The sequence below is a fragment of the Oryx dammah genome, unplaced genomic scaffold (assembly GCF_014754425.2).
Source record: "Oryx dammah isolate SB20612 unplaced genomic scaffold, SCBI_Odam_1.1 HiC_scaffold_3, whole genome shotgun sequence".
NCBI classification, from domain to species: Eukaryota; Metazoa; Chordata; class Mammalia; order Artiodactyla; family Bovidae; genus Oryx; species Oryx dammah.
Genome location: NW_024070187.1, coordinates 42,906,915 through 42,919,920, shown reverse-complemented (window position 1 = coordinate 42,919,920; position 13,006 = coordinate 42,906,915). Strand labels below are relative to the sequence as shown.

General features: G+C 39.5%; 1 protein-coding gene across 2 annotated transcripts in view; it reads left to right on the top strand.

Annotated features, from left to right (window-relative positions):
* Positions 1-13,006, top strand: part of PPARGC1A (PPARG coactivator 1 alpha) — a 510,332-nt gene that overhangs the window by 379,723 nt on the left and 117,603 nt on the right. Inside the window, exon 1 of one of the 2 annotated variants that reach the window (XM_040237935.1) lies at positions 9,382-9,514. The exons of the other annotated variant lie outside the window; for it this stretch is intronic. Coding sequence (XP_040093869.1) covers positions 9,497-9,514 — 18 coding nt within the window. The 5' untranslated portion in view covers positions 9,382-9,496. Of the gene's footprint in view, positions 1-9,381; positions 9,515-13,006 lie in introns of those variants that run through there. 2 annotated transcript variants of the gene reach the window in all.

Sequence of the window (13,006 nt, the reverse complement as noted above, 5' to 3'; positions counted from 1 at the left end):
TTAATTGATTGGATGAGGCTTGCCCATATTATGGAGAGTCATCTGCTTTACTTAGAAAACTGATTGTAGATATTAGTTACCCTTAAAAAATACCTTCACAGTGATACCTAGACTAGTGTTTGAAGAGCTAGTCACCATAGCCGAGCCGAGTTGACACATAAACAATGAGATTATTACCTTTTATGATCCTTTATGAAATCTGCCTAAGAGCCTAGGCATAGATAAGGAAACAAGGAACAGAGAACCTTCATCCCTTTCCTCAGGCCGTGTGGCTCTAAGTCGTGGTCAGCATTGGAATCGAATGTCCGGGGCTCTGTCATGTTGCCTCTCAGCTTGGCTTAGCAACCGAGAACCTGCTTTTGAAAATGCCATCTCTTCACCTGGAATTCTTTCTCTCTTTCTTTGAACCTTTTCTAAGGCATTTTTCTGCTTAACAACTAATCTCAAAAATATACAAGCAACTCCTGCAGCTCAATTCCAGAAAAATAAACGACCCAATCAAAAAATGGGCCAAAGAACTAAATAGACATTTCTCCAAAGAAGACATACGGATGGCTAACAAACACATGAAAAGATGCTCAACATCACTCATTATTAGAGAAATGCAAATCAAAACCACAATGAGGTACCACTTCACACCAGTCAGAATGTCTGCGATCCAAAAATCTGCAAGCAATAAATGCTGGAGAGGGTGTGGAGAGAAGGGAACCCTCCTACACTGTTGGTGGGAATGCAAACTAGTACAGCCACTATGGAGAACAGTGTGGAGATTCCTTAAAAAATTGCAAATAGAACTGCCTTATGACCCAGCAATCCCACTGCTGGGCATACACACCGAGGAAACCAGAATTGAAAGAGACACGTGTACCCCAGTGTTCATCGCAGCACTGTTTGTAATAGCCAGGACATGGAAACAACCTAGATGTCCATCAGCAGATGAATGGATAAGAAAGCTGTGGTACATATACACAATGGAGTATTACTCAGCCGTTAAAAAGAATACATTTGAATCAGTTCTGATGAGATGGATGAAACTGGAGCCAATTATACAGAGTGAAGTAAGCCAGAAAGAAAAACACCAATACAGTATACTAACACATATATATGGAATTTAGAAAGATGGCAATGATGACCCTGTATGCAGGACAGCAAAAGAGACACAGATGTGTATAGCAGACTTTTGGACTCAGTGGGAGAGGGAGAGGGTGAGATAATTTGGGAGAATGGCATTGAAACATGTATAATATCATGTAAGAATTGAATTGCCAGTCTATGTCTGATGCAGGATATGGCACGCTTGGGGCTGATACGCGGGGATGACCCAGGGAGACGTTGTGGGGAGGGGGGTGGGAGGGGGGTTCATGTTTGGGAACACATGTACACCCGTGGTGGATTCATGTCAATGTATGGCAAAACCAATACAGAATTGTAAAGTAAAATAAAAAATAAATTAAAGAAAAAATAAAAAAATAAAAAATAAAATAAAATAAATTTTAAAAAAAAGGTAGTTTCACATACTGGCTAATTTTTCAAACTAACCTTGATGACCTTTGTGTGGTTTAGTCTTTTCATTTTGTTATTATGCAGTTTGTGATTTTTACATTTGTGTGTGTGTGATGGAGTGGGACAGGCAGTTCCTGAACAGTGCTCAGAACTGCATTTCTTTAAAAATGAGTGCTTTTCAGAAGCTACTAGTATGTATTTTAATATATATTTCTTGATGAGCTAATTCATATTCACATGTCATAATTGCTCTAGTCTATGGTGGATGTTGTCAATCGTTTACCCAATGGAAAATCATTGATTAATTATATTTCAACATATGTTTCTTGATTAAATGCATGATCCTTTATTCCAGTTTGTATGTACGGTGTGCTCAGTTGCTTTGGTCATGTCTGATTCTTTCTTACCCTATGGACTGTATCCCTCCAGGTTCTGCCTATGGGATTCTCCAGGCAAGAATACTGGATTGGGTTGCCATGTCCTCCTCCAGGGGATCTTCCTGACCCAGGGAGCAAACCCCAAGTCTCATATCTACTGCACTGGCACGCAGGTTCTTTACCACTAATGCCACCTGGGAAGCCCCCTTAACCTAGTCTATCAACATGTAAGAGCAGAAATTGTCAGACTGATGGACCATTAGGAAGATCATCAGATAACTATCAGAACTTGTTGGTGATACAAATAATCAGGACTATAATTGTATATCATGTCTGTTGTCTCAAGATTTCAAGTCATCACCACAAAGCTAATATGAGAAGTCCTATTAGAATTGCTTTCAGAAGTCCTGTTAGAATTAATTCATATCTCCATCCCCACAAGATCATATGCTCCTTGAGAGAGGATAGATTGTATTTTATTCATATTTGTGAGTAAGATCAGTAGAAAATATCATTATCTTGATAATCAAAAGATGATAAAGGTGATTATTTTCCACTGAGTATGCCCCACACTGTGCTGGGTGCACATAGAATGATTTCAAAGCAGGGAGATGGGAGAAAGGCCCTGTTCTGATAACACCTGCTTCTCCTTCCCCACTCTCTTCTGGGCAGCCTGGGCTTCTCTGTTCTTCGTCCAGCAGATTCTTGTACAGCTGCCTCAGACTCATAGATTCCATCGTCCCTATTAAACTGTGGGCTCTGTGAGGCCATTAGCCAGCTCTAATTCCACTACGTAGCTGTAGCACATTGCAGTTTTAGTTAGCAAAGATGAAAAACTCTGTTAGCAGAGGGAGGCAGTTTAGTGTAGAGGTTAAGGGCATGCTCCCTGAAACCAGGTTGTTAACTTTTAGTGTCTCTTTCCCCATCTGAAAAAAAGGATGACAATAGTTCCTATTTCACAAGATAATATGTATACAAGCATTTAGAATGGTAGTGGGTACATGATGGACCCTGAAGCTTGGATTGTATTTTTTTATTTTAAACTGCCTATTTCCTTTTTAAACTACCTTTGATTTTCTATCTCTGGTCTAGTTACTTCCTGGAATTCCATAGGTTAAAGATTGATTTCCAATAATATCACATAAGCAGATGCATCCCACCACCTGGTTGAGAACCAGATCTTGGCTCTCACTATCTTTCATACTTCTTTGTATTTCCCTTAGCAGCTAACTCTGGACCTTGGATGATTCATCATTTGTCACCAGGCCTTTTTATTTTCTAGTCCCCTTAGTATTGAGGAAAGCTAACATTTAACCAAATATCTACAGGTGCCATGCTAGGTATCTCATCCTTACATTCTCCATGAGGGCAGTGGTGTCATCCTTATTTTATAGAGGCCCAGGGAAATTAAGTGTCTTGACTCATTTCAAAGAGTCTGGGAGTATCAGAGCCTGATTATGTCCCCAGGTCAGCCCTATTTAAGGGGAATGTTACCTCCCCTTCCTTATCCTTCCTCCTTCTGCCTCTTACTCTTCTGGGGACTCAGCAGATACCTCCCAAAGACAGAGGAATCCATATGCCCTTTTCCTTCTATGTATGCCTCTTGCAGTCATTAATTCGGGATCCCAGAACTTTTATTGGTGAGCCCATGGATGGATGAGCAAGGTCCTGGCAAACCACATCTCTGTTTTGCTTTATTTGCATGTTGGCAGCCACACAGAATTACCCAACACTAAACTAGTGAGTAAGGCACTCAGCAAAGCAGGTCACACATGCAAGGGCACACAAATTTTTCCTTTGAAAGATGATTGCATTTATTTAAAAGAATGAGATAATGCCATTTGCAGCAACGTGGATGGACCTAGAGATGATCGTACTAAGTCAGACAGAGAAAGACAAATTTCATATGATATCATGTTTATGTGGAATCTAAAAAATGATAGATATAAGTGAACTTATTTACAAAATAAAAGTAGACCCAAAAACACAGAAAACAAACTAATGGTTACTAAAGGGGCTAGTGAGAGTGGGGGCAGAGATAAATTTGAAGCTTGAGATTAACAAATACTCACCTCTATATATAATAGGTAAACAAGGACCTACTGTACAGCACAGGGAACTATATTCAGTAGCCTATAATAACCTATAATGGAAAAAATCTGAAAAATAATACACACACACATACTAAATCACTTTGCTGTACACCTGAAACTAACTTAATGTTGTAAATGAACTATACTTCAGTTTATAAAGTGGTTACAAAAAAAGCGATCATTGGAGACAGCTACTGTGACAAAGGTTATAACTCTACTGGATTTCTCTACTCATGAGTAATTTAGTGATGGGTTCACTTATTGTTTGAATTAAATGTGGACCTAGATAGAAGAACTAAGTGAAGGTCACTTAGTGTGTCCGATTCTTTGTGACCCCGTGGACTGTAGGCTGCCAGGCTCCTCTGTCCATGGGGATTCTCCAGGCCAGAATTCTGGGAGTGGGTTGCCATTTCCTTCTCCAGGGGATCTTCCCAATCCAGGGATAAGACCCTAGTCTCCTGCATTGCAAGCAGATTCTTTACAGTCTGAGCCCCCAGGGAAGTCTATCTGAGCCACATGTGGGGCAGGGGCCGCTAACATCTTCACAGGACCTATCTGGCATTCTTGTTCTAGGCTGTTTATACGGTAAATTAGATCTGTTTTCAAGCCCCTAACTGACCCCCATGTTTTCTCCCTCACCACACATGCCCTTGTTCTGTTTACATGGGGGTGTGTTGATTGTTTGTGAATCCAGCCTTCCACTCACTCTTAGACAATAAGCAGTTTTAGGGCAGAAAGTTTTATGATCTTACACAGGTTCAGTACCTGGCATGTTAGTGGACCATCTTTTGGACATAGTGGATTCTTACTGATTTGTTGGCTCATAGCAGCTGGCTGGTTCCCCTTTTATCTTGTGTTCTATGCATTTGCAGATACATACATATATATGCATATGTGTGTGTATATATATATGTATATATATATACACACATATATATATATATTTCCCGCCGCCCCCCCCCCCACCCCATGCAGGTATCTAGGTGTAGAGAGACTGGTGGTGTGTGTCTTCCTCTTTGCTGTGGCGTTATAGCCCAGAAATCGTCCTTTGACTCCAGCTTTTTTTAGCAAGGACTTTTAAGTTTTAATTGTTATCTTTAGGATTGACTTTATCTACCTTTACAAGGTGGGAAGACTGTGAGCAGTTAGTATTTAGTAGGCAGAGTTCATGTGGAGGAGAAGGAAGTCTATCTCACACCCTTGGGCAAGTCTCAAGTTACTGTCTGAGACTATAAATAACAACTGTGGACATGAATTACAGAGACAGATTCTTCATGGATAATTTTCCAAGCAGTAAGGTGTTTTCTTTCCTCCTCCCTATTCCTTTTTCAAGTGATGGTGGTTACTGATAATATTTACAAAAAAGAATGTATGAATTCTGAGAATACATTTCTCCTCTCCTGTGTCATCCATTAATTTATTTTATTTATTTTAAACTTCAGGCATTTCTACAGTAGTTTTATGATGCAGATATTCAGCAAGAGCTTTGGTGCATATGAGTAATCTAAACTTCACATTTTCCTTTTTTTGTTTGTTTTTTTCTGAATGGGAAAGTACTGCATTTTACCCATTTCAGCATTTTCAAAATTTTGATTTTTCATATTTAGTCCTTAATAATTTTGCCTGCAAATACCTAAAGAAGATGCTTGGAGCTGGAAAATGTAGATATTGTCTGTCACTCCTTCTTTTGAAGCAAGTGACATTTGTTAGCAATTTGTACTATCTCTTTGCTCATACCTTTGTCTAAACTTGCAGTGACTAAAGCATTGGAGATAAATTTAGATATCACTTTTTTTTTTTCAATTTAAGAGTTTTCAAGATTTTTCTTTCACGTGAAACTTTGATCTTTAAAAATGCCTCTGTTACACATTGAGTTGGGACTCACTGTAATCTCCAAGCTGAGTTGTCATTTCTACTCTCTCTTCTCTAAGTAGGCAAGACACCCCCAGAGAGGGAAGCATGAAGTCTGGTCCTCATTCACCTTTGCATATTCATAAATCTCAGTGTCTATTCCATCAGCCTGTAGGTACAGAAACTTTACTGCATACATTTTATTAAAAAAAAAAAAAGCTTTAGGAAGGGAGAGACAGGGAGGAGTGGGAGGACAGAGAAAAATAGTTGGATCTGAGAAATCAGACAAGTAAAGGAAGTGGGCATTTGTGTAGCTCCCCCTGCAGGTGAGACCTGGATTCTGCAGCCTCTTACCTACACACCTTGAACTTTTGTGGAATCCCATGGTTAAGCCTGCAAGGTAGGCAGTGTGTTCATTTTCTAGATGGATAGATAAAGACTCAGAGAAATTAAGTAGTTCGGCTTGTGGGACGGAGGTGTAGAGGTGGTTTCGTACTCGTGTTTGTGTCTGGCGTTCCTTGCTGAGGGCACAGTCTTCACAGCCAATGTATTCTATGTCCATCTGAATTAGATTCTGCTTCAAAGTGTTTGTTCTTAGCAGCCTAATTTACATACCTAGAAAGGGATCATGAATATGAACTTGGCTTAATGCTCTTTTAGAAAGTGAGTTTCTTTTTATAAAATCATTATCTTCAGACTAGACCTCAAAATACTGCAAAACCAAAACACGCACGTTTCATTCCTACTCAGTTACAATGAGCATAGTTTTGATTTTTGTTTTAGGCATTGTGGTGATGGTGGCCATGGAGATTTCAGAATTAATAACACATGTCTACCTCCCAGGTGACCACAGTCTGTCCCTGTTTGCCTTTGTTCCTCTACCCTCTGGGAGGTGTGAAGATATCAGAGCACAGTCTATTCTGGCTTTGAACTCTGGGCCATTGACTTTGGAACCTGCTCCTGTGAATGATGGCCTTCTAGTCCACCAAGTGATCCAAGGCCTTGGGGTCTTAGTTATAATTGTTTCAAAACCAGCACCACAAAATTCTGCAAGCCTACACTGAAATCCATTCAATGGAGTTTGTTTTATTGATATTTCATAAATCACAGGAGATTAGAAAACCATGTTTTTTAGTCTTTCTTTCTGGATACTTTTACCACAGTGAGTTTTGAATGGCCCTAACTCATGCAGCCTTTTTGTATTTGTCCACACTTCAAGCAGAGTCTATAAAATATATATTGTAAGTTTATTCAGTTATTCATATTTAGAGTCAAGGTTCCGGTCTATTTGCTGAGTTCTGTTCTAGAGAGAGAGAAACACGTTGCTTGAACTTCCTGGTATAGATTTGTAAGAGAGTAGATTTGTGGCATGGAAAACATTTTTTGTAGTGTGATTTGCCATGTGGTCTTAAGATGTGTTGTAGTCAGGCCTTCACTTGCAGTTGCCACCTTCAGAAGGAGTCTTCATTTCCTTTAGAGAGAAGAATGGAAGGAAAAGAGTGGCCTTGTAATGAGGGTTTCTTTTTCTCAGGAGATGCTCTCAATGATCTGAATCAGACACCCCAAGTTAACGTCAGAGGTTGATCCACAGAAAAAGGGACATGCTTTTAAATGATTTGCAAAATCACATTCAAAGAGACCTGTGGTCTGGTTACTGTTGGCCAGAGCAGGGTACCATGTGTTGACTGTATTCCTGTCTGAGCTCTGCCTTTTCTTAACTTGCCTGGCAGTTTTAGCTAAATGAGTTTGGTGTTTGCTTCTGAATGTGAAGCTCTGGTCCCCTTCTGATTAGTGGAGAGACTCCTAGATGTCTAAGTTATTTGACTTTAAGGCACAAGCAAAAAATGCCACATTTCTGCACAGTCTGCAGAATGTCTTCAGTCAGACAAGACTGACTTCAGGTTCCAGATCTTGCACATACCAGCTTTTTGTCTTTAGAAAAGTTACCCTCTCTAAGATTCAGAATTTATCCTAGAGTTGACATAATATTAGTAATTGCTTCTCCTGTTAGTGCAAGCACTAAGTGAGATAATCCACAGAACTACTCAGTACACTGCTTGGCACACAGCAAATATTCCCCAGATGTTAGCTATCATTTTCTTATTGCTATTATTTTTGCTCTATCTCAAAGAAGTATGGACTATGAATGTTAGAGGTAGAATGTTCTCTGGAAATAGAAAAGACCCTGTTCTTTGAAAGCTGAAGAAGGAGAGGGGGAAAAAAGGAGCCCCGTACTTCATTTCCCATCCTTCAAACTTGTTTATTACAGTAGTAGGTTGCCATGGAAACTTTCAGGATTAAGATGGTATTATTGAGTTAAGCATTCAATAAACACCTCAGGAAAGAAATCTAAGACATGTATGCACACCATAAGTAGTTTTCAAATGAAAGGGTTATTTAGGGGCAAAGAAGGGATGGCAGTTACTGACTTGCTTGTCTCATGGAGTTGCCCGAGAGAATGACGATCGGGTTGAAACTGTGATCATCACCCTGCTTTTGCCTCTTTGAGGGCCATTCCACAAAGTTGTCAGTAGTTACAGCCAGAATTTCAAAATGGGAAGCTGCTCTTTACGTACCAGGGAGTGTGGCTTTCCAAAATAGATTCTGAAGTCGAAAAGAACTCTGAGTGTTTTTTGAGAAGGGCTGACCTCCTTTCATGCCACTTACTGTGAATTAAAGCTGCGAGGGAGAACTAGTTCGGGCATGTGGTCCAGCACTTAGAGCCGCCGCTGCCAGGGAACAAGATTTGTGTTTCTAAGGAGATACAACAAAAAGGAGAATGCTTCAAGAGCCAGCGGCTGTTAGAGTGTACAAGTGTCTATGTTCAGAAAGGCAAAGAGAAGTTGAATTAAGTAATCTTATACAGAAGTTACAGGGTGCCCTTCTGCTAATAATTCGTAAATGCAAAAGCAAATAGTTGTGGTCACAAAGGGCTTAGTACATCTCAGCTGATTTGAGTTCTCAGACTCGAACTGGATGTGATTGGTATTGACCTGCTCTGTGCATGTGATTTTCAGATGGTCTGACTCTTGTCTGTCATTTTGTTGGGTTGTATTAGTAACAGAGACAGAGGGTGACATATTCCAGCAGAGGTTTAGGCAGCCAGTTGACAGTGCGAGGCGGAAAACTCTCATTCTACCAACCAGAACAGCAAACCAGAATCCTCTCCCAGTGTTCTGAATGCCAGTGTCAGCCCATTTGCAAATGTTTAATCAGTGAGTAGCATGGAAGGATGCCCTGGGTGGGTTCCTTGGATAAAGTATCATCACAGGACAGAAATCACAGGGAGAGTGCACCAAGGAAAAATTACAGTACAGCTATATTTACTTTGTGCCGCTGCAGCGGGGTTTTATTTTCCACAGTTGGAAAGGGAACCACCTGTCTGAACTGCTGATGTCAGAGAGCTCCCTCGAGACACAGGGCTGTTGGAAAGCACATGATACTGTATGTATTTGCTCTTATGTCCATATCAGGCTAAGATTGGGTTTCAAATCTGTGCCCTATTGTGGAGTTCATTGAGCAGTGACTCCCAGGTGCCCTCCCACGTCACCATGCCCTTGTGAATTAAAAAGTCGCGTGTGTGAGCCCCCATCGTGAGTGTTCCCTCGACCTGCTGTGCAACTGTTTACACTGCAGTAAAATGAATGACATGCATCCTAGGGGTTATCATTTATGGACTCAGTTCTGAAAGTGAGTATGGAGAGACATGGTCTCTGCCCCCAGCCTCCTGCTGATGTCTTGGCTTTTATTTTCTTTCTAATTATCAGGATTTAAAAATATATATCTTTCTCAGATTTGGAGGTTTCACGTGTGGATTGTTAGAGAGGAAAAAAAAGAAAATAGAATGAGTAGCATTAAAACATATACATTACCGTGTGTGAAATAGATTGCTAATGGGAATTGCTGTCTATATAGCACAGGGAGTTTAGCCTGTTGCTCTGTGATGACCTAGAGGGGTGAGATAGAGGGGGTGGGTGGGAGGCTCAAGAGGGAGGGGATATATGTATATTTATGGCTGATTCACACTATTGTGCAAAAATCAACACAACATTGTAAAGCAATTATCCTCCAATTAAAAATAAATTTTAAAATTTTAAATTAAAAAAAGAATAGGATGTGCCAATCTTTTAAATTTTTGCTTATGTATTTAACTTAATTTTTTTGTGTGTAGCATGTCACTGTGGGGGAATTGTTATGGAATGAATGAATGCCTAATGCCTAATTTGGAAAGGAAAAGGCTGGAGAGTATGACCATGCAGCTTCAAGGCACCTATGGAATTATAATAATTATTTTTTAAAATGCTGAAGTGTTGTATAACCACTGCTCCAATTCTTTGTATCTAGGATAGAATCAACCTTTTAAACATAGCTCCTTAAGACAACATAAAGGCCACTGCATTGCACAGCTCCAGGGGGCACCATTTCCATCATCATCCAGGACTCACACTCATACCATCCTGCTGGACTATATGTCCAATCCCAGAAAATATGATGCTATTAACATTACTCAAACATTTCATAAAAATAGAATTGTTAGCAATGATTGCAGAAGGCATGCTATCAGTGAAGTTGTTCATTATTTTAGTAGTACCATGCATCTGAATTTGAATATCTTTACCAACTTGCAAATTATATGGTTGTTACACAAAGTAGGTAGAAAACAGAGTTTCTGAGAGTGTAAATTACATTCTTGGGCCACATCAAATCAATGTCCTATTAGGGATCAGAACCAGGGTTCTTAATTCCCAGACTTCCCATGATGCACACCCTCAATTAAATTAATATTTTAAATGATGCTTGGTACTTTTCCTCAAATCTTAGGAATAAATAGCATAGGCTAAGACCCCCTGGTTCATCTAATCTTTCCCCTAGTGTAAGATTTTCCTCTGAACCATTAAAAGTGTTATAATATATGATTGATATTAATTAGTTTTCTGTAAAGTACTGCACTCCTTAACATGAACTGAACTAGAAATAAATATATTACCATGAATTAAGATTTTATTAGTTGCGAAGAAGAATTGGATGAAAGCACCTATGTGAAATCCTAAGTACAGGCATCCAATTGAATTAATGCCAGCACTGCCTTGAGATTAATTTGAGTGCTGAATAAGAAATAGTATACCATAACATAACTGTGTTTACTGAATCATTTTTGGCATCCAAAACTAAAGCTACATTATAAATGCAACAACAGGCTTTTCTCCCTTGGAAGAGAGAAGCGAGTGCATTTTGTAATTCAAGTGGATGTTACCCACTGAAAAATGCCTCTAGTCCCTAGGAAGAGAACAGACTTCTTGAGGACCTTGCATACTCACCCCTCAGAGTTTGCATACTTTGTTCCGCTCTGGCCTTCTGCAGCCTGGTCAAGTTTTAGAATATGATCAGCTCTATTTTCTCTCCACTCCCCAATCTGGAGCACCTGGTTAGACCTCACTTTATAAGTTTCCATCTCATTATTATGTATATGTTTTGAAAAGGTATGGAAGGTGTTGAAAAGATATACGGGGTTGCCTCAGGGATGTTCCTGATTATGTAAGGAGGGTGGATTATACAGCATTTAATACAGGGCTGTGAGAGAATACGGTAAAGCTCCAAGGATCACTGTTCACTAATGGGGATGGAAGTGATGCACCTAGAGGTGAGTCCTGCTAGCGCCCTGCCCTAACACCCCTTTACATTCTGAAAGCCGCTGACTCTCTAGTCACTCATTTTATTTGCATCTATGATATCACTTACTTGAGAGTGAGTGCAAAACTTTAGGCCACCACTGCCAAGTAGGAAGATTATGGCTATCATATATGTATATATACTTTGAAATTTTCTGGTAGCCACATTTACAAAAGGTAAATTTAAATTTAATAACATCTTTTATTTTTCACAATATGTCCAAAATATTATATCAGTGTGTCATCACTATAACTTGTTAATATCTTCTATTCAGTTTTTCACGTTTTAGACTTTGAAATCTGTATAGTTTATATTGACAGAACATCTCAGTTTTGACTAGACACATTTCAAATGCTCAGGACCATGGGTGGGTAGTGGCTGTTGCATTGGACAGCACCATTTTCAAAGTATATCCCTACTTGGCAGCATATCCTGACACAGAAAAATTACTTGAAAGAAAAAAAAATGCCTTAAATATCTAAAATAAAATATAACATATCCTTTATATCACTTTATCAATTTAAAAATTAATTATATTACTGATCACAAATTCCAGAAGAATGTGAATGCTGAGACCATTTATTTGATGGGCCACTGGTGGCAAAATTGACTTTATATTGAATTGTTTTGCTCCTGTGGCTTTGTTTTCTATTTTTTTCCCCCATAGGTAGCATCATTTTAAAACATGATTTGCTACTTGGCGGGTCTACTTGGATTTGCAAACTCATAGTATCTTGTCAGTTTTGAGGCCGCATATGGATGTCTTGCTTCTTAACAGAGAAACTCTTGAAAGACTTTTAGCTCAGATCACTTTTGTGGCCAGCATCATGGAAACAAAAACTGCTCTCTGCAATTGCTGCTTCTGATCTCTTTAGAAGTAGACCCAGGTCAGGACTGGTGTGAGGCTGGTTTTCCCTTTCTTCACGTACAGACATTTGACATCCTAAAAGTGTAGGTGATGATTCTGTGTGTACACCCAAAGAAAGTCGGCTGAATGTAAGACTTCAAAAGAAAGTCTGCTCTGCTTTGTTTCTAGAATGGTTTTTAGATGAGGAAGCCAGGAAAGAGCAGATCTCTATATTTACTCTGATGGTGCTTGATGTTCAATGAGTTTTACATATTGGTATGTGAATAACAGGTATCATTACTGAGTACTTATTATATGCCAAGCGTTAGGCTCGTATACATCTCATTGAACCCTAACACCAATCATGTAAAGTAGGTGTTAATATTTATATTTCCATTTTCACAGCTAAAAATGAGAGATCAGATAATTAAACTCACTTGGGTTCACACAGACAGATGTATGTGTATGCTAAGTGGCTTCAGTAACATCTGACTCTTTGAGACCTCTGTCCATGGGAGTCTCTAGGCAAGAACACTGGAATGGGTTGCCATACCCTCCTCTAGGAGATCTTCCTGACCCAGGGATCGAACCCACATTTTTTATGTCTCCTGCATTGGAAGGTGGGTTCTTTACCACTCTTGCCACCAGGGAATCAGACAGACACC